This window comes from Tachysurus vachellii, chromosome 1 (assembly GCF_030014155.1).
Source record: "Tachysurus vachellii isolate PV-2020 chromosome 1, HZAU_Pvac_v1, whole genome shotgun sequence".
Classification (NCBI taxonomy): Eukaryota; Metazoa; Chordata; class Actinopteri; order Siluriformes; family Bagridae; genus Tachysurus; species Tachysurus vachellii.
This window is the reverse complement of record NC_083460.1, coordinates 4,011,954-4,032,809: the sequence shown is the minus strand read 5'-3', so window position 1 is coordinate 4,032,809 and position 20,856 is coordinate 4,011,954. Positions and strand designations below refer to the sequence as shown.

The 20,856-nt window shown below is 38.0% G+C and overlaps 3 protein-coding genes and 1 non-coding gene across 7 annotated transcripts in view; 2 read left to right on the top strand and 2 right to left on the bottom strand.

Moving 5' to 3' along the window:
* The window catches only part of LOC132844833 (protein THEM6-like), a 261,817-nt gene that overhangs the window by 46,935 nt on the left and 194,026 nt on the right, over positions 1–20,856 (top strand). The window lies entirely within an intron of this gene.
* trnal-uaa (transfer RNA leucine (anticodon UAA)) lies at positions 451–533 on the bottom strand. The gene has a single exon. It is a non-coding gene; the product is annotated as a tRNA-Leu (tRNA).
* On the top strand, positions 2,433–13,678 carry ghrhra (growth hormone releasing hormone receptor a). Its single transcript, XM_060866048.1, has 13 exons — positions 2,433–2,492; positions 3,237–3,345; positions 6,055–6,162; positions 7,992–8,092; positions 8,224–8,321; positions 8,408–8,540; positions 9,663–9,816; positions 9,998–10,058; positions 10,142–10,211; positions 10,346–10,437; positions 11,130–11,259; positions 12,897–12,938; positions 13,517–13,678. Exons 1-13 carry the CDS (start codon positions 2,433–2,435, stop codon positions 13,676–13,678), a joined length of 1,320 nt encoding a protein of 439 aa, XP_060722031.1.
* adcyap1r1a (adenylate cyclase activating polypeptide 1a (pituitary) receptor type I) overlaps positions 20,217–20,856 on the bottom strand; it is a 31,142-nt gene continuing 30,502 nt past the window's right edge. For all 4 annotated transcript variants that reach the window (XM_060891328.1, XM_060891407.1, XM_060891478.1 and 1 more), the window contains one exon: positions 20,217–20,856. This exon is cut by the window's right edge. The gene's annotated coding sequence lies outside the window, so the exon portion shown is untranslated.

Here is a 20,856-nt window from a genome sequence, read left to right as displayed (position 1 = left end):
GAGTGAACACATTAAACAGTGAAGACAGAACTACTGCGTTTTAAGAGCATTCCATTAGGTTCCCTAACGGTTTCTATATAATTCCTGATAGCTTAACTAATGAAGTTACCAATTACACTGTCAATCCAGCTAAAGCTTGGACCAGAAGTGGGAATCAACCTCAGATGTACATTTGTCCATTGGACCAAACACCTTAACAACTCAGCAAACCTGGTGTCTTTCCAGTGGAGTGGACTTCATAGGTACATTTCTGCAGAAATTGTTCCTGCCTTTACTAATGAACCCTTGTTACAGCAAATTCAGAGCTATGCACTTAGAGGAGCACTCCTTTAGGTTCTCTGAGGGTTTCCTTCAATGAATAGATGTTCATGGTTTGAAAGGTTTCAATATAATTCATGATGGCTTCCATTATAATGTTACCAGAACCACTGTTAATTCAGCTGAAGCACATACCAGGAGTGGGGTTTGAACCCACGAGGACATTCATCCATTGGATCTTAAGTCCAACGCCTTAACCACTCGGCCATCCTGGTGTTCCTCTAGTGCAGTGTCTCACAGGAACCCAAATCTCTCACCCACAGAGAGACACATCTTGTGTAGTGACACAACCATATGCGGTCATTTACATCTTGTAATATGAATAATATTACAAACTGTAACATAAGTACAGTAACAGGACTAATGCTAATCCTATTGTAAAGTGGCATATGATGAATACTAAACGATTAGCATTTGATTCCTTAGCTACCTTGAATTAATAATGTCTATGTATGTTTGAGACTAAGGTTTTATTTCTCTGGATTCTTTTCACTCTTTTATTCTATTTCCCAGGCAATTGTGTGCTTCATCATGCTGCAATCACCCCACAGTCTTGTCATCCTAAAATTACTGCAATCAAAGCTTCCATCTGTTCTTATAAGATGTAATTACCAGTCAGATGATGGTGCCAAGACTGAAACGGCATGGCCAAGTCATCCACTGCCTATGTTCTGATGCCCATGTTGAATTAAAAACAGCTACTGCTACATACTGTAGACTAGCACATGAATAAAGATCATTCTTGGTCTGGTGACAGCTTAATTCTGGGTCTCGGGACAGAGTCTGATTTGTTAGCACGCTCAACAATTTCATAATTTATGTTCATAAATAATAGGCCACAAATAAAATGAGTTTTCTCTGGGTTGTCTGGGTTGTCTGGGTTGCAAGTGAGAACCACATACAAGAAATAATATTCAAACTAGATCACCCACACCTACGTACACGTACAGTCCAGTTTGGAAAAGGCACCCCTTTCAGTGCTTGTGTATTACAGTAATTGAATTCACTGCTGAAATTTCATCTGTTCACATATTCATTTAATGTGGTGTAATATTCTGAGTGCACTTTATTAGGGCAATGTGTGATTTGGGACAGAGGAGACACTGTGTATGTGTGTGTGTGTGTGTGTGTGAAAGAAAGAGAGAGAAAGATAGAGAGGGAGAGAGAGAGAGATGTGTGTGTGTGTGTGTGAAAGAAAGAGAGAGAAAGATAGAGAGGGAGAGAGATGTGTGTGTTTGTGTGTGTGTGAAAGAAAGAGAGGGAGAGAGAGAGATGTGTGTGTTTGTATGTGTGCATGTGTGTGTGTGTGTGACAGAAAGTGAAAGAGAGAGAGTCTGTGTGTTTGTGTGTGTGTGTGAAAGAAAGAGAGAGAAAGATAGAGAGGGAGAGAGAGAGAGATGTGTGTGTTTGTGTGTGCATGTGTGTGTGTGTGACAGAAAGTGAGAGAGAGAGAGTCTGCGTGTGTGTGTGTGTGTGTGTGTGTGTGTGTGTGTGTGAAAGAAAGAGAGAGAAAGATAGAGAGGGAGAGAGAGATGTGTGTGTTTGTGTGTGTGCATGTGTGTGTGTGACAGAAAGTGAGAGAGAGAGAGTCTGCGTGTTTGTGTGTGTGTGTGTGTGTGTGTGTGTGTGTGTGAAAGAAAGAGAGAGAAAGATAGAGAGGGAGAGAGAGATGTGTGTGTTTGTGTGTGTGCATGTGTGTGTGTGACAGAAAGTGAGAGAGAGAGAGTCTGCGTGTTTGTGTGTGTGTGTGTGTGTGTGTGTGTGTGTGTGTGTGTGTGTGAAAGAAAGAGAGAGAAAGATAGAGAGGGAGAGAGAGATGTGTGTGTTATGTGTGTGTGCATGTGTGTGTGTGTGACAGAAAGTGAGAGAGAGAGAGTCTGCGTGTGTGTGTGTGTGTGCGCGCGCTCGGATGTGTGCGTGTTTGCGCATGTGTGCATGTCCCTTTCCTATCCTCGACTACAGTCTCTCCTACAGGATGCGCTCTTCTGTGTTTTGATCGGATTCTGGTGGATTATTTTGTGTATTTATATTAACACTACTAATGTTAATATAACATTAGTAATGTTAATATAATACTATACTAACAATACTACTATAATTGTCAGGGGACTGTTATGGCTAGTTTGCACAGGGATGCGTTATATCTATGGATACTTGGCTCTTTTTGGAGAACTGTGAGTTTTTGCCTGTTTTCCAACTGTTTATTGGTTCATATGTTTTGTAATTTTTTTTTGTTTCTAGATTAAAGCAGGCTGGATTATAGAGACAATAAAGTCAATTGACAGTCAGCAAGTTAATTAAAAACTAAAATTCAAATTAGAAATGTCTCAATACACTATCACAGTGTATTTATTTGTATCAAATTAATAACAACAACAACAACAACAACAACAACAATAATAATAATAATAAAAAGAAGAAAAACTAAATTTGCATTAAGATTCTATTTAAATTTATTGTATTATTTATTAATTAACAATAAATAAACTTGACTGTAAAAATATGTAAGGATGAATAAATATATAATCTGAATAAATAAAAGTAACATGTAAATAGTTAAATAAACTAGCATATACTCATATATATATATTTATATAAACAAACAAACAAACAAACAAATAAATAAATAAATAAATAAAATTACTATTACTATTTCATTTAGGCCACCTAATTTAACTCTTAGCTGTTCAATTTATTGAATTCTTTTAAAATAGTCATGCATTATTTAATGCATGCATAAATTTCATTTCATGCTTTTAGACATGACAGAAAACTTGATACGGCATGATGTCAGCGTAAATTTTGTGTAATGTTGCTCAGGATTCAATCATTTCTAAAACTCACCAAAAGAAATTATTACAGTCTTGTTTTAATCATTATGACTCAATCTGATCTATCCGAATGCGCTGGGTTTGCAGGTGGAAGCTATTCACCCGGACTGCGCCATCATCTCGCAGCACATGAAGGCTCAGGAACTCTGCATTCAGACCAAGAAGAAAGAGAGCAAGAACCAGACAGAACCACAGGGTATCTATACCACCATCTTATCTACCTTCTCATCAGGCTTTTCCGTCTACAAGTAATGCCGCTGGTTTACGTAGTGCTGAGAAATTTGACCGTATCTTCAATAACAATGCATTTCTGAGATTTTCCAGGAACTTTCTGGTGTGTGCATAATAATTAATTAAAATTAAGATCACAGACTTCAAGAGTTTTTAAAATTCAATGGTTCTCATTTCCTGTATCTTAGTAAGCAAACTTTTACCTCATGATGCATATCATGTACAAAATAATATGGAGATACAAATTTCATCATTTCGCCCACCTGAAATATTCTACGGCCTCAGAACCAAAACAAAGTCCATTTCAACAAGATTTTTATAGTTTGTTATTAGCTACCAAAAGCTAATGCTACTGAAGTCATTCAATTCAATTCAAATTTATTTTTATAGCGCTTTTAACAATGGATATTGTCTCAAAGCACTCACTCTCATTCATTTTCTACCGCTTATCCAAACCACCTCGGGTCACGGGGAGCCTGTGCCTATCTCAGGGGTCATCGGGCATCAAGGCAGGATACACACACACACACACACACACACACATGGGTGTGAGGCGAACGTGCTAACCACTAAGCCACCGTGCCCCCCTTGTCTCAAAGCAGCTTTACAGAAAATAAGTAACATAATCCAAAAAAATATATACATGTATATTATACAAAGATTAATATAATACAAAAGTTCAAGATTAATATTAGATTTTATTTATTAATTACATGTGATTGTAATTACTTTTATTTCCGACACTGTCATCATGTCATGTGTCGAGAAGCTCATTATGTTGTCATTTCGTGTCTTTTTTCTGTACAGTCCTTACATAATTGCTTATTGTATATCTGTTTACATTCGCACTTTGTACCATCTGTTTACATTTATATCCGCTTACTTCTTATTGGCATACATCGACATTTACATCTGTTTACAGTTGCATTTTATACTAACTCTTTCTGTTTACATTTGTATGTGTGTGTGTAAATATTGTACGTCTGCTTTTACATCAGAGAACTTTAATTTCATTGTATAGCTGTACAATGACAATAAATGTGATAAATTCTATTTAATTCTAATTTATTTTCATCTACTTTCTGTGACGTTCTACTTTCTAAAGGTAAGATGCTCTGTATGCACCACTGAAATAAGCGTCATCCAATAAGACCTTAACCTCAGCGCACTTCATCGGAAATAGATATTTCTCCTTAGGATTAACCTTGATATGCTAATTAACCCTGGCAGGATGCTGCTGCGCAGGATACACGAGGAAAGAAATGTTAACTAGGTTCAGGTCATTTTCAGACCTGCGTCAGGTTTACATAACGTATTAGCATGAAAATCCTGCTCAGGATGCTGTACATTTTCATTTCCACAGCCTTATAGACAGGACTGAGATTGGATTATAGATGGGTTTAATTTTGTGTTACAATAATGTAAGTGGACACGGAGCTGCCTCTGGTTGATTCTTGTCTAAAGCGAATAGAATGAAACAAAGTAAAAATGATGGGCAGCGTGAGAGCAGACGGAAGGAAATTCTCTCACAGAAAAGCTTTTAGTTGTCAAATTTAATCTCCACAGCGATTTCCACAGGCAATGGAGAAGTGAAAAGGGTTGTGAAGGCTGTTGATTTCATCTCTCTTACTCGACCTGCTCTCTGAATTAAGGTGCTATAAATAGAAGAGTTCGTGGAAGCACACAGAGCGAGAGACAGGACAAGTGTTTCTGAATGCCCTGTGCTAATGGACCCGAATGGAAAAGGATAATTGTGTTAAGCAGGTAAACAACAACTATGGGATCTTTTGTTAGAACGGGAGGAGAAAGCGTATTACATTTAATAAGGTGTCTGTCTGTCTGTCTGTCTGTCTGTCTGTCTGGTAGCACCTGAGCTTTAGTTACTCTTTCACTAAAACAGTTTGACTGATAAATGGCAGCACTGTATATTAACTTGAAACTAATTGGAAGACTGGAACATCTGAAGATCATCCAGGTAGCTGATAATCCAACATGGATGCCATTAGTCAAGTGACAAATAATAAGTATAATCTTCAGCTGAAAAACATTCATTCATTCATTCATCTTCTACCGCTTATCCGAACTACCTCGGGTCACGGGGAGCCTGTGCCTATCTCAGGCGTCATCGGGCATCAAGGCAGGATACACCCTGGACGGAGTGCCAACCCATCGCAGGGCACACACACACACTCTCATTCACTCACACAATCACACACTATGGACAATTTTCCAGAGATGCCAATCAACCTACCATGCATGTCTTTGGACCGGGGGAGGAAACCGGAGTACCCGGAGGAAACCCCCGAGGCACGGGGAGAACATGCAAACTCCACACACACAAGGAGGAGGCTGAAAAGCAGTAAAGTTATAATCATTTATTTAAGCTTACACACAATCTACAAATGTGTTGATTTAAATGTTATAGAAATGTTATCAGTGTCTCCTCGGGTGACCCTTTGACACTTTGACACGTCTTTGTCTTTGACTGAATGCCTTTTCTTGGGATTACCACATCAAGAGCACAAAGCTTATACAAGAGGATGAAAAGCAAAAGAAACTCACAAAGTTGGACAAGGACGGATGGAAGATGCTCTTTGCGTGCATGATTTAGCAGGCAAGATTGATTGCGCCTTATCATATGTTGACTGCTGCTGTTTGCTTCTGTCTGTTTTAGGATGCAAGACTGAATGGGACGAGATCCGCTGCTGGATCAGAGCCGACGTCGGCCAGGTGGTTAACGTGTCCTGTTCGGAAGTTTTTCTGCACTTTTCCAGTAAGCCAGGTCAGCGAATGAAGAATTGCAGTAGCTTGCTTTGCATCAAGGTGATGTTCACAAAGTGCACTGCTTTGAGAAACCCATTTCTGTAATTCAAATGTGGATATTTTGGGCATCTTTTCCTGTAATGACACTAAAACCTACTTTAGCTTGGCATGCCTTCAGCACGGCCCCTTGGAACATTGGAGGAGTGATAAAGTGGGTCACAAATGCATTTATTCTTCCTAAATACACTCTATTCTTGTCTTTGATATCTGAAAACTTATTTGAACTTCATCGGTGTTCCTGACCGAGTAACAGGTCAAACGCGAACTGGTTGTAATCTGTAAGTAAAGCAAACATTTTGCAACCTAAATCTAAAAGCTTGGAGCTAAAATGGCTCAAATATGTAACTCTAAGTGCCTCAGTGTCCTAAGTTTCTTGCAGTCTGGTATTGAGGTCATGGAAATTTTACAGGCCTAAAATTCATGGTCTACAAATTGCTATAAATTGTGCTTTAGTGCTTATTTTACAGAAGAGCTAAAATACTTTTCTTACTGATTTTTAATGTCAGAGCTTTAAAACATTTCACAATAGAAAAATCTGATTACTTCTGAGGTACAGTAATAGTCTTAAAGCTACATGAGGTAAAAGTGAAAATGGAGCTTTGTATTACTAGGTTAATATTACTATGTGTTTTTTGCTGTAGTTTCTGGAATCATAAGCAGATTTTTTTTAAAGCAAATTGCAAATTGAATTCATGTCAAACTATAAAGACTAAATTGTTTGGCCAAGCCAACGATTCATAGAGTGACCATGAGACGGCGTAATTCCTGCCGCTATGAGCCTCTTTGATCGCTTTTCACAATTTCTCTTTCTGACCATCAGGTTCATTAATACCTCTATGGGGATAAACAGGTCAATAAGACTAGATAAGTAGCTTACAGCTCAAGTCACCTCTGATAGCCTTCCAGTTTTGTTTAAATCTGCCCAAGCTATAGTGCTAACATACTGCTACAGTGGAATTCTGAAGGCAAACAAAATCCTCTTAGCAATTGGCACACTACATAAGAAGATCATTTAGTGCCCTTTAAGATGATGATCTTGGGGTTTTTACACCTGGTCACTTTTCTCTGATCCGATAGCTATCTGATTTGTTAAAACTGTTCCATTTACATTAGGTCACATAAATGCGTCTTGGCGACTCGGATATCGATCCGATCTTTTTACTCCCGCCCAAAATGCTAATATATTTTACCTCATTTCCGGGGTAATTGAAATGGAACATGCTTTGGTGTATGCGGTTGCTACAAAAAACAGCATTTGCTGTTTGCGGCAACGAAAATGCAGCAAACAGCAAATGCTGTTTTTTTTTGAAAATATGTTTTCCCACCATCGCTGGCTAAGATCTTTCACCCGGGTGTCAAAGATCTTAGCCAGCGATGGTGGGAAAACATATTTGTTTCTGGCGCGATGCACGACTCGCGAGTCATCTGCGAGTGACATACTTCCGTTTGGGAGGAGTATAGCGCTGACGTATGTGGCTTGAACAACCATTAATTTACACCCGTCCAGTTTCATCTGAAACGCGTCCCAGACCACCTCCTGAAGTGGTTTGAACGATCGGATTTATATCCGTCTCGAAAACGTTTCGGAGGGCATTTAGACCTGGTCTTTTTACTATCGGATAGCTATCTGATCACAGAAAACGCATGAAGTAACCAGGTGTAAAAATCCCCTTAGGCACACTTTGGTAATAAATAATCACCATTCATTTAGGATCTGTCCTTTTCACGGTGGTAGAAGGACGGGAATGTGTGTAGTTTAAATATTCGTTAATTGGTCAAGCTTTCCAGGTTACATCTACAGGAACTGCACAGCAGAAGGCTGGAGTGACCTGTACCCACCTTATGAGAAAGCCTGTGAGTTTGGAAATGACACAGAACCTGAATCTAAGGTACAGTTAGTTTTGTTCTTTATAAGAATAGCAATAAGTCCTTACCTATTTCAGTGCAAGTAAATAGGTAGAGGATACATAAGTGTGAACTAAATCTCTGACCTTAATTTGTCTTTTTATTTTTTTTTCAGACAACCTACTTCTCAACTTTTAAGCAGGTGTACACAGCAGGGTACGCCACATCCCTGATATCTCTCATAACAGCTATTTTAGTCTTCACTTTCTTCAGGTACAGTGCTCTTTGTCATGCTGTCTGGTACAGTTCTCAAGGTTTGGACAAATGATACTATAAATGACTTTGCTGTTTCATGACAGGAAGTTCCACTGTACCAGAAACTACATACACATCAACCTCTTTTCCTCATTTATTCTCCGAGCCAGTGCAGTTTTCATCAAAGATGCTGTTCTTTTCTCAGACGAGTCTCTGGATCACTGCTTCATGTCCACAGTAAGGAACATAGCTTGAGATATATACGAATAAGCAATATGTTGCTAAATGTTTGTGGACCTGACCAATGTGGTTGTTGAACATCCAGTTCCAGATTTGTTCCCACTGAGCACTAATAATGAGCTCCACTCCTCTCTTCTGGCAAGGCTTCTGACAAGGCATTAAAGGGGTACATGGGTAGCTCAAGTGGTTAAGGCTGGTTTGTTGGTTGGCGGATAGGGGTTCAAGCCACTTCTGGGCCCCTGAGCAAGGCCCCCAACTCAGAGTTGCTGTAACATGGCTGAACCTGTGCTCTGATACTAATTCCAAAGCTGTGATATGCAGAGAATTATGCTGTGATGTTTATGTGACAAAAATAATAATTTTAACTAGATTTTGTAAAGTTCATCGCAGTTGATGTTGGCTTTGACAAAGCAAGTATTTGCAAAGGCCGGTGTTTTTTGGAAACGGTGTTTTTTGGAGTCCATGTTGTGCTAATTTTTGATTTTCACGTGACATCATGTGACATCCTCAGAATACCCGTGAATAATTCCCCTCATTGTTCTGAGTGTTTTGATATGTCACATGTACATGTTGTAAAAAGTTTTTTGATTTTGCATATTTTGGGGGCGGGGCTGCGGCACAACCGAAAGGCCTGTCGGTACACCAAAACTTTGTTCAGAGTATCACCCTAAAGGAGCTGGCCGAGTTTGGTGTTGTTAGTTCGAAAGCTTGCCGAGTTATAAACCTCCAATTTGAGACGCGGTACCGGTACTCGGATCGCTTAGAAAAGTAACAGCAACAAACTTCAGACCAGCGTCTACGACATATCCGAATACGGGGCATGTGGCTCGAAAGCCCTAGGAGGAGTTACTCTTGATAAATTTTTGTCTAAGCTTAAATAGGAAAACAGAATGTTTTTAAGCTATTCAGGGATATCTGAGGTCATGTGATACCAACAAAGATACACTGGTGGTCATGAGTGGACAAAAACCATGAAATAAACATTTTTGGACCTACTAAAAGAAAAACACTCCAAAAAAAAAAAAAACATTTCTGCCAGTAGTGTCTTATCTTTAGTGCTAATGCATCTCGATAACTTTGTTCTTTATTTTTTTTTTCTCCACACACTCTTTTTTTTAGGTAGCCTGCAAATCTGTTGTAGCTTTCTTCCAGTTCAGCATCCTGGCTAATTACTTCTGGTTGCTGGTGGAGGGCATGTACCTGCAGACTCTGCTGGCTTTCTCCTTCATCTCACAGAGGAAGTACTTCTGGTGGTACATTCTGACTGGATGGGGTCAGTGCCTTAATAAAAAATTGTTCTGAGCTCAGAGGAAAGTCATTTCTCTTTTCACACTTCCTGATAAAAAGCTACACAGTACACAGCTCTCTTATCAGGACTGTTTCACTTTTCCAAGTTTTTTTAAAAAAAATTCTTTACTCGAGTATTACACAGTTATACTTACTTGTATTCGTAGGTGTGCCATCAGTTGTCCTTATTGTTTGGGTTTTGGCACGAAGTTACCATGACAACAGTGGGTATGTCAACCTCAATCATTTATTCGGTGCCTAAGCACGTTTACATGCTTTTCATCATTCTGGGTTTTCGTTCTCATTTACAGATGCTGGGATGACACGGATAACGTCGGCGTCTGGTGGATAATCAAAGGTCCAATAACAGCATCGTTGTTTGTGAGTAATGACGTAACTCATTATATTTATATCAGCAAGTTAGTGTCTGTATTTGATTTATCATTAAAGCCCTGAAGCAGCTTATACTACATGGAATACACTGCAATTTATACTTTACACTTTGTGCCTCTTAGGCCAACATAATCATCTTCCTGAATGTGATCCGGATCCTCGTGGATAAGCTCAAGTTTCCCGGAGTAGGAGGCAATGACACCGGACAATTCATGTGCGTTTTATAATATAGTCTGCCTTTAGATCACAGACCACAGACGGCAGGGCAGCGAGTTGGCAGAAGGACTAAGAAAATTGTTAGCGTCCATATGCTCATGTACTTTCACTGATTTTTTTAGCCAGTTTGCTAACATGTGTGAACTTGGCAAGATTTCTGAAAGCATTTTATGGCATATTCATAACATGTTCCTAATCTTTACCACCAACACTAGTTATCTGGCTAATAATCTGAGCTAACCTGACAGGATTTTCTGGGAGAATTCTTATCCTTTTATCTTTCCTAGCAATTCAACAAAGTTCAGGACTAAATCCAAATCTAGAAAAAAAGTTTATGAGAGAAATTTGAAGCTATATTTTTGAATGTTTATAATATTCTGTGCTAAAGCTAGTTAACTAGCTACACGAGCTAATCACACAGGACATTCTGAGAAAGAGTTTGAGTTATATTTTTGAATCACCATAATCTTCACTGCTGAAGCTAGTTAACTAGCTACACAATCTAGAAGTTTCTGAGAGAAATTTATAGCTATTTTTTTGAATGCAGAAACCTGTTGAAATATGCTAGCTAGATGGCCATCCCATGTTAACAATGTTAGCTAATGTTATCCTAAGAACAATCTTTTTTGTTTTTTTGGCCATGACAATCAGTCCGCTAAAGCTAAATAAAATGAACGGATGTTTTGGCAGGAGGTTGGCTAAGTCCACTTTGTTCTTGATCCCTCTGTTTGGGATGCACTACACTGTGTTCGCCTTCTTGCCAGAAAACACAGGCGAAACAGTGAGACTCTACATCGAGCTTGGTCTTGGCTCCTTCCAGGTGTGTTTGTGTGTGTGTTTGTGTGTGTATGTGTGTGTGTGTTTTTAAAACTAATCTTTAAACTTCTAACTTTATTTTAAGCTAATCTGTAGGTTTTTTGTTTGTTTTTTTTGTTTTTTACACAAATTGAGACCCATGAGTTCACCATTAACATTCACAAAATAATAAAGTACTAATTATATAAACTGTAAAAATATAATTATATATTTTATATAAACATGTATTTTTTTTCATTAATATACATTCTTCTTTGGTGCTAGTGTGTTTTTTTTAAACAATATTTTTTCAATTGAATTCAATTCAATTTATTTGCATAGAGCTTTTAACAACTGACATTGTCTCAATGCAGCTTTACAGAAGTACAGAAAATTTTTTTATAGTTATTATTTATCTCTAACATTTATCCCTATATGATCTTAATCCCTATATGATCTTCAAAATATATCATACAAATAATACCTCACAAATCTCATGAAGACACATTTACTCTAAAGTTTTGCCCACTATATTACACTTGTTAATATATATATATATATATATATATATATATATATATATATATATATATATATATATATATATATATATATATATATAAATCCCTATCATAATTTCTTTGAGAATTTATTTTATTCTTATATCATTTATTTTTATTAAAACAGTTGCCAGCATGGGGTTAGTAAGGAATAATGACAGACACATTTTATATAAGATCAAATAAGAAGAGTAAATAAGAATAAAAATAACTAAAAAAATAAATACAGCTTGTATTCAAATGTCAGTAATAGACAGATAAACAACCAGAGCATCATCACTGCTAATAATATTAGCACCCAGTTAAACCATGAGAGTCATGTTAGTTAGAGAAATTTATACTCCTCACCAGCTGGATTAAAGGGCCCCAAATTTTGCCAAATGCATTAAGACAATTTCCAATTTGACAAAATTGTGAGGGAGGACTTATTGATCTATTTATTCTTAATATTTCAATTCTTATTTTTTATCTGATCTATTTAATCCAACAGTCTAGGAGGAGTGGCCTGGGTTTCGGTTCACTGTATTTCAGTTGTATACTGTATATCGTCGCTGTCGGGCGGAAACCTCGTATGTCCAAATTTTGTCGATTTCATATTTTTTTACATATCGATGCTATTGGTCAGTCCCCACGTGGGTCTGTTATTTTTACAAGTTATTAACCAATCTAAAGCCTTGAAAATAGCTTGAGTGCAAATCTCATAACTCCATTGGACACTTCAACTGTGCACCTCTTCCTCACTCCGCGGGAGAGCTTCACGTCATATTTCTCCTCAAGAAGAGTCGCAACGAATCAACACGTCTTCTGAGGTAAATGTCTTCAAAACACTGGGCTCAAAGAAAAAAAAATCTTGACCCCCGCTGGTTCTGGTGCTCGTCTGAGGACAGGAATTTAGCGCAAGACAATCCACTGCAACGCTGACTAAACCCTGTGCATTGCAGATGATGTTTTTTTAATTTCCTGAAAAATAACGGTTTTGGAGATACGAAGATTCCGCCCGACAGCGACGATATAAACCGTGTACTCGAACCTTGAATGTTTAAACATGTGAAATGTTCTGCGATACTTGACCTCACTGAAGTTCTGACATTGTTCATTGCAGGGTTTTGTGGTTGCTTTGCTCTACTGCTTCCTCAATGGAGAGGTATGCACTTCTCTGGTGGTATGTGTCCATCTCCTGGTCAGTCTAACACTAGACAGTGATTATAAAATGGAAATCTACTAATCGACAACATACTACAACATATTTCGACATTATATTACGACTGTATGTGATTTTTACTTTTGAATTTTCCTTTAACAAATAAGATTATCATTTAAGGTCATGTGTTTAGATCATATGAAGTTGTATGTAGACCAAGCATACTGCGCATTAAATTTTACACGTACAAATAAATAAATAAACAAACAAACAAACATCTCAATATGGTGAATCACAGTTTAAAAGGTGTTGCTGTGATGATGCGTCCTTTACTAGTAATTACACCAAGATACTGATTAGCTGCTCATTAATATATCGCTAATATTCCTTGAGGAGAGTAAAAACAAGCGCACTTGGCGAGATGATGACGACTGTTTAGCTGCTGTAACGTAAGCGATAACAGGATGTAGCTTGTTTTTGGTCGGTTTCACTTTCTCTATAGACCATGAACATGGTGTGTCTCTCATTCAGAACATTCAGCTGCTGTGTTTATTTCTGCACATTTCTGTTTTTCCTCTCAGGTGCAGGCTGAGCTGAAGAGGAGCTTGTGGAAATGGCAGACCCAGAATCAGCTCAGCCCTGGTAAAAAGCGCCGCATCACCGTCACTCAGATTAGCGTCATGGACAGGGCTGAACCGCCATCGCAGTCGCATTCCACTTCCATGAAAATCACGTCCTTGTAAAGCTCAGACATCGAAAACTGGATGCATAAATGGGGATAATGTTTCATCTTCAGAGGGACACCAGATACAGCATGGATCTCGGGAAGCGGTACGGATCAGGACATGTACCAATGGGCCACTCCTTCAAAATTAGTTGAAAGAGAAACACTTCAAGTTTCAAAGATTTATTACAAAAATAGGACATCAAATGATATACACAAAGCACAGACATGAAATGATTTATGTAAATAACTCATCAAAAATTGGTCCCAGCTCTCCAAGATGTTAACAGCCAACTCACACTTACTATATTAGCTAGTTTCTTGGCGTGCGGCAGGCCCTTAAAGCGTAAGGAGACATCTCCCTGATCATTCACACTGAAAAGAAAAAACACACCACAATTCAAATAAAACTAACACAACTCAAAACATAAACCTTCACTCATAACCACTTCAAGAAAACATGACAAACATGGATCCCATACATACAGAAACCAAGCACTAAGAATCGAGCTGGTGACATAAGGCTGGGAAGGTGTTATAAAAAAGAAATAAAAAAACAAAACCCCAGCCAACTGGACTCGTACACAAACAATCCACAAAATACACACGCTGCCACCATGCAGCACACACCTCTGAAACCGGCAAGCCAGGGAACCAAACAAAAAAACAACACAGGAGAAACAGCAAATCTACAACAGAAGAAAACAAAATTAACAATACATCCTATATTTTATTAAAACACTAAACATTTAAAACCCCAGTTACCAACTGCACACTCAATTTAATTAACATATGAAACACATTTATCTTCTTTGGCAGATAGCAGATTATAACCATCAGTCAATGTTTGAGCATTTATTCACATCTAAATAAAACACATTACCAGAGAAAAATACAATTAAAACATTTCATCCCATGTTAATTAAATTAAACGAAGCCCATATATTTACCTATACCAGCGGCTGTCAACATACGCAGTCAACATTACTTAATTCATCTGCATCTAGATAAACAAAAATACAATTTGCATCAAAATACCCATAAATGAACGAATCAAACAATATAAAAATAACCAGTCAGAATACCTCATCTGGGGCAAATTCAGACACAACCAAACAAAGCAGCATTATATCCCATGTGCTTTTAAAACAAGGCAAACCTTTCGAAGCCTCTTCCCCACTCTCACTCACTCATTTTCTACCGCTTATCCGAACTACCTCGGGTCACGGGGAGCCTGTGCCTATCTCAGGCGTCATCGGGCATCAAGGCAGGATACACCCTGGACGGAGTGCCAACCCATCGCAGGGCACACACACACACTCTCTCATTCACTCACGCAATCACACACTACGGACAATTTTCCAGAGATGCCAATCAACCTACCATGCATGTCTTTGGACCAGTGGAGGAAACCAGAGTACCCGGAGGAAACCCCCGAGGCACGGGGAGAAGATGCAAACTCCAGACACACAAGGCGGAGGCAGGAATCGAACCCCAACCCTGGAGGTGTGAGGCGAACGTGCTAACCACTAAGCCACCATTCCCCCCCACCTCTTCCCCAGTGCCTGCTTAAAAAGGCTTGGAATAATTAGCCTACCACGCCCCCCCCTACTGGTAGGCACTTGCCTGGCTACATTCGTGAATCATGCAGTCCGAACATCTGGAAGGATGCGAGTTAGCAAAGTGTAACAAAAAAGATTGTCCTGCTTAAAAAATTGGGGATATATGTGAAGGAACTGCTTCGTTTTCCTTACAGGATACGACTGAAACAAACCCCGATGCACAGCTTCATGTGTCTCGTTAAATATACGTCATGTCATACATGTTGTTTGTGGAAATATTACAGTTTAGATATAAATAAAGAAATAAATAAACACGGTGAATAATTACAATTTAAAAGATGTTGCTGTGAAGTTGTCCTTTAACCGTTATCTACGTTTAGCTACCGACTACTCAATCGTTACTCAGTGATACTGTATATCGAAATTAGTCGAGATGGAGGAGTTTAAGCTTTTGGTCTTGTTGACTTCAAATGAGAGAAAAAACGTGCGGTTTCACTTCTCTAACGTGTGTTTTGTAGCTGAAATCTATAAATGGATAAAATGGAAAAAATAAATGTATACAGGGGAAAAAATGACCTTCTGTGGTATAAGAGAAATAAAACACTTTAGGGCAGGGTCGGCCCTGGCTAATTTGCTGCCCTAGGCAAGATTTCACCTGGTGCCCCTGGAATCACAGACAATTGTGTTCCGATCATTTTGTTCATAAACTTACACAGAAACAAACTGCACAGCTTTGTCCTGTTTTTCTTTATTTTGAAAATATTTTGGAAACACACACAAACTATATAAAAAAAAACTATATTACGGAGACCTTGCTTTCCTTGCCTTTCTTACAGCAATAAAATATATATAATAAATATATAAATAAAATACTTCTCAGGTAATAAAATATATATATATATATATATATATATATATATATATATATATATATATATATATATATATATATATATATTAATAAAAATAATAATTTGGGCGCACGGGCGCCCCTAGTGGTGGGCGGCGCCCTTAGCATTTGCCTATTCTGCCTATGTGCAGGGCCGGCCCTGCTTTAGGGTTCGGTAAGTTTAACTGTGTGTGTGTGTGTGTGTGTGTGTGTGTGTGTGTGTGTGTGTGTGTGTGTGTGTGTGTGTGTGGAATCACGTACCAAATCCCATAGCTAATTCCATCATTCTTTCATCTATTTATTGAATATTTTGGCACTTTTACAAAGAAATAAATAGAAATCCTCACAGAATCTTGTACAACTCAGTGTCCTTGTTTTTTGAACGCCGAGTTCATTTCTGACTATTAACAACAAGGCCGTCTCCGACCGCATCTCCTCTCCCGTCTCACTGCAAAGCGGACAATAAAAATCCATACACATACAAAATTTGGCACAAACATGAGAAATTGATCACAAGTTCATCTACAGTGAAAGTTTGACATGTAGAAAAAAGGCGCAGCTGTTTACCAAGAAGCTTTACTACACATCAAGAAAAAAAGGGGGGGAATAACAGAGAAAACGAGGAGGCTGGGATACACAAGAAGTCTTTCTGAAAGTACGATACGATTCTGTTCAGTACATTCAAGGTTTGAAAGAATGTCGAGGGCCGCGGTACGACGAGGGCCGGGTGTGGCGTTAAAAGCTTTCTTCATGATGAGTGCAGTAATGACAGAACACACACACACACACACACACACACACACACACACACACACACACACACAGAGCTGGTATTGGTTTCTAACAGCTTCGAGACATGGTCGTTACCTTCTGAGCACGCTCACTCAGAAAGACAGCTGGTGTCAAGAACACAGAAAGCAGCAGCTTTTTTTTTCCTGCCTTTTTTTCTCCTTTCTATTTTACATGCAGGTGCAAATCATTCTTTAATCCTTTCTTTTTGTGTTTCTTGCTTTCTTTCCCGGAATACATACACTTCTGTTCTGGACATTCAAAACATCTGCGTCGGATGATATTTATTAAAAAAAAAAAACAAAACTGAATAAATAATCTGTATTGATAAAATGGGGGAATAATAACTAAGAACACGAGTGTTTCAGTTATTCAGAAAGGAAAAGTTTCAAACGAACAAAAAGACATTTTCTGTACATTACATACTGTTTATAACGTGAAGGACAATCAATAGTTCGATATTTTCCTGCACTGAAAATAAAACAAACAGAAAATGTTTACTAGAAAATCACTTGTCTTGGAAGTCTAAGGGCCGGTCGGGAATAAAGCACGTCAGATTATAGATGAGAAATCTTTTAAATTCATCCATTTACAGATCAGATCAAAGTGAAAGAGAGAGAGAGAGAGAGAGAGAGAGAGAGAGAGAGAGAGAGAGAGAGAGAGAGAGAGAGAGAGAGAGAGAGAGAGAGTCAAAGGGAAAGGGAAAGGGAAAGAGAGTGAGAAAGGGTGACAAAGAGTGAGAGAGGGAAAGGGAGAGAGTGAGAGACAAAGAGAGTGGGAGAGAGAGAGAGTGTTGAAAGGAGAGAGGGAGAGAGACAAAGAGAAACAGAAATAAAGTGAGAGAGAGAGAGAGATGAAGATGACGGAAATAAAGTGTGTGTGTGTGTGAGAAAGAGAGAGAGAGAGAGAGAGAGAGAGAGAGAGAGAGAGAGAGAGAGAGAGAGAGAGAGAGAGAGTTGAAAGGAGAGAGGGAGAGACACAAAGAGAAACTGAAATAAAGTGTGTGTGTGTGTGTGTGAGAGAGAGAGAGAGAGAGAGAGAGAGAGAGAGAGAGAGAGAGAGAGAGAGTGAGAGAGAGAGAGAGTGTTGAAAGGAGAGAGGGAGAGAGACAAAGAGAAACAGAAATAAAGTGAGAGAGAGAGAGAGATGAAGATGACGGAAATAAAGTGTGTGTGTGTGTGAGAAAGAGAGAGAGAGAGAGAGAGAGAGAGAGAGAGAGAGAGAGAGAGAGTTGAAAGGAGAGAGGGAGAGACACAAAGAGAAACTGAAATAAAGTGTGTGTGTGTGTGTGTGTGTGTGAGAGAGAGAGAGAGAGAGAGAGAGAGAGAGAGAGAGTGAGAGAGAGAGAGAGAGTTGAAAGGAGAGAGGGAGAGAGACAAAGAGAAACAGAAATAAAGTGAGAGAGAGAGATGAAGATGATGATGGTGTCTCTCAGACATTCCCCAACATATAACGTATCTAAAAGTGGATAAACCTTCAATGTCTCTCAGCTCCATTTATAATCGGTATAAATTAAAATGTGGTTTCATTGGAGATCAACAGCAGCCCTTAGACTTCCATCATGAGTAAATCTGAACTGAAAGAACTTTCACTGCTTCCTTCAGTCCAGTGAATCATCAGGATTTTTATCACAGGTGACTCAACCTGCTCGATTCCTTCACTATCCTTTACTCCACTGCTCGGTGACTCTCTTATGTTTTCATGGGGTTTATTCTCATTTTACTGACAGCTTCATTCAAGAATCAGAGAATTTCTCAGGAGTGTGACACAGATCTACTGACGACTCGAACTCGGCTCTAAACGCACGAAGGGACGAGAAACACAAAAAGCCTTTAGAGGAAAAACCAGCCAGAGATTAAAAGGAACAGAAAGCGAGAGACCTTCTCATCCTCTCAGCGTCACCCTGCACTCCAAGCGTTTTCATACTGCACGTGACTTTATTTGAATTCACAGAATAACAACTGGTTCAGCTCTAATAATATTCTACATTTACACTTATTTCTGACCCGACGAGACCGAAAGCACACTCAGCAAACACGCCAATGTTTATGTCTCTAAATCGGTCACGGTTAAAAAAATAAAAATCATTATGATTGTCAGCAAAGTTTTGGTTGCGTGACAGGATTGACATCAGACTACACTCCGTAAAGGGTCTGAGAACTGATCCGTATCCGTCGATTGTTTGGAAATTTCTTTATTTGATGTTGATGATGTTGAACGTGATCACAGTCTGTGGTTCACCGACACATGATTTTATTATTCCTGCTACTACAATAGCACTAAATATTCACTGCTAGTAATAATAGTCATTTTTTTTAATTTAATCTGTTTTACATATATATTTTTATTCGTTTTTTTATTTTTAGATAAAATAATTGCGCAGCAGGCACTTTAATGTGTAATATAATATAATATAATATAATATAATATAATATAATATAATATAATATAATTCTCAATTATTATATTTTATTGATTTAATATGCATTTATTATATTACCAAAAATTAAACACAATATGTTTTACCGGCCTTTTAAATTGAATCATAAGTCTTTTGATTCAAAATAATTGTGTCAGAATTTTATTTTTTAATTAAAATTTATTTAGTTGTCCATAAATCCATTCTGATAACAGACTGATTCTTTAATCAACGTTGAAATGATCATGTGTCATATTTTGATTTCAAAACATAAATATTTTATATATATTCAAAATATTAATATCATTTTTTAATGTATTAATGTTAAGGGGGGGGGGGGATTTCCAGATGTATTTCTTTCGATTTAATAACAAAATTTTTTTTTTGGTGATTTTAATGATCTAAAGAATTTCACTCGCTAAAATAAAGAAAACAGCAACCGATTTAAACAAATAGCATATTTTCGTGACTATAGATATTAATTCCCGAGTCTTTACGTAGTTGACATACTCTGTACTTGCGGCTGACGGAAAAAAAAAATAATGATCAAGACGCACGTTTTCACTACGGAAGCTTGAGCCATTTTTACAAGCAGTGCTGCTGAGTATAGAGAAATCTTTTACATGGTCACTCAGAATAAACAGAAATCAAACAGAAACACTATTTTACAGATAAGACGATATGAAAATAATCATATATTGGCACTTTTAACTCTCGATGGAAGACGGCGGAAATGACAAAGTATTTTAACACATCGATTCACTTTATAAATCTACTTATATTAAAGTCATACTTTTATATAATTTCGAGATATGTAACGATCGTCGAGTCTCGTGAGAGAAAAATAGGAATTTTTTAAAAGGAATTCTGCTCTTTAACTGTGTTGGTGAATAATGACTGTGTGTGTGTGTGTGTATGTGTGTGTGTGTGAGAGAGAGAGAGAGAGAGAGAGAGAGAGAGAGAGAGAGAGAGAGAGAGAGAGAGAGAGAGAGAGAGAACATAAAAGAGAGGGAAAGTGAATAAGAGAAAGAAAGCAAAACACAGAGAGAGAATAAAAGAGAGAAAGCAAAAGAAAGGAGAGAGTAAAAAGAGAGAGAGAGAATGATGAGGATGATGGTGTTGATATTAAAGATGATGTTGATATCGATGATGGTGTTGATGATATTGATGACGATGATGATGACGATGATGATGTTGACGATGACGATGAAGATGATGATGTTGATGATGATGGTGATGATGATGGTGTTGATGATACTGATGATGATGATGGTGATGATAATGATGTTGACTTTCCCTAACTTTGAGAGTAACTTGTTGGTGTCTCTTATTTGTACCTTTCTGCTGTAACAGAGGAATAAAAGACGTGAGATTTGCAGTTAGAGGAAAAGTTCATCCTTTTCGTTTAAAATCACACCTCAGGTGTTTTATTCCTCACACAGTGAGAACATTCTGTGGTTCCGACTCATCGCTGCTCTTACATCCTAATTTATTTGCAGTTATTCGTTAGTTATTAATAAAAGTAACACACGTCTGTT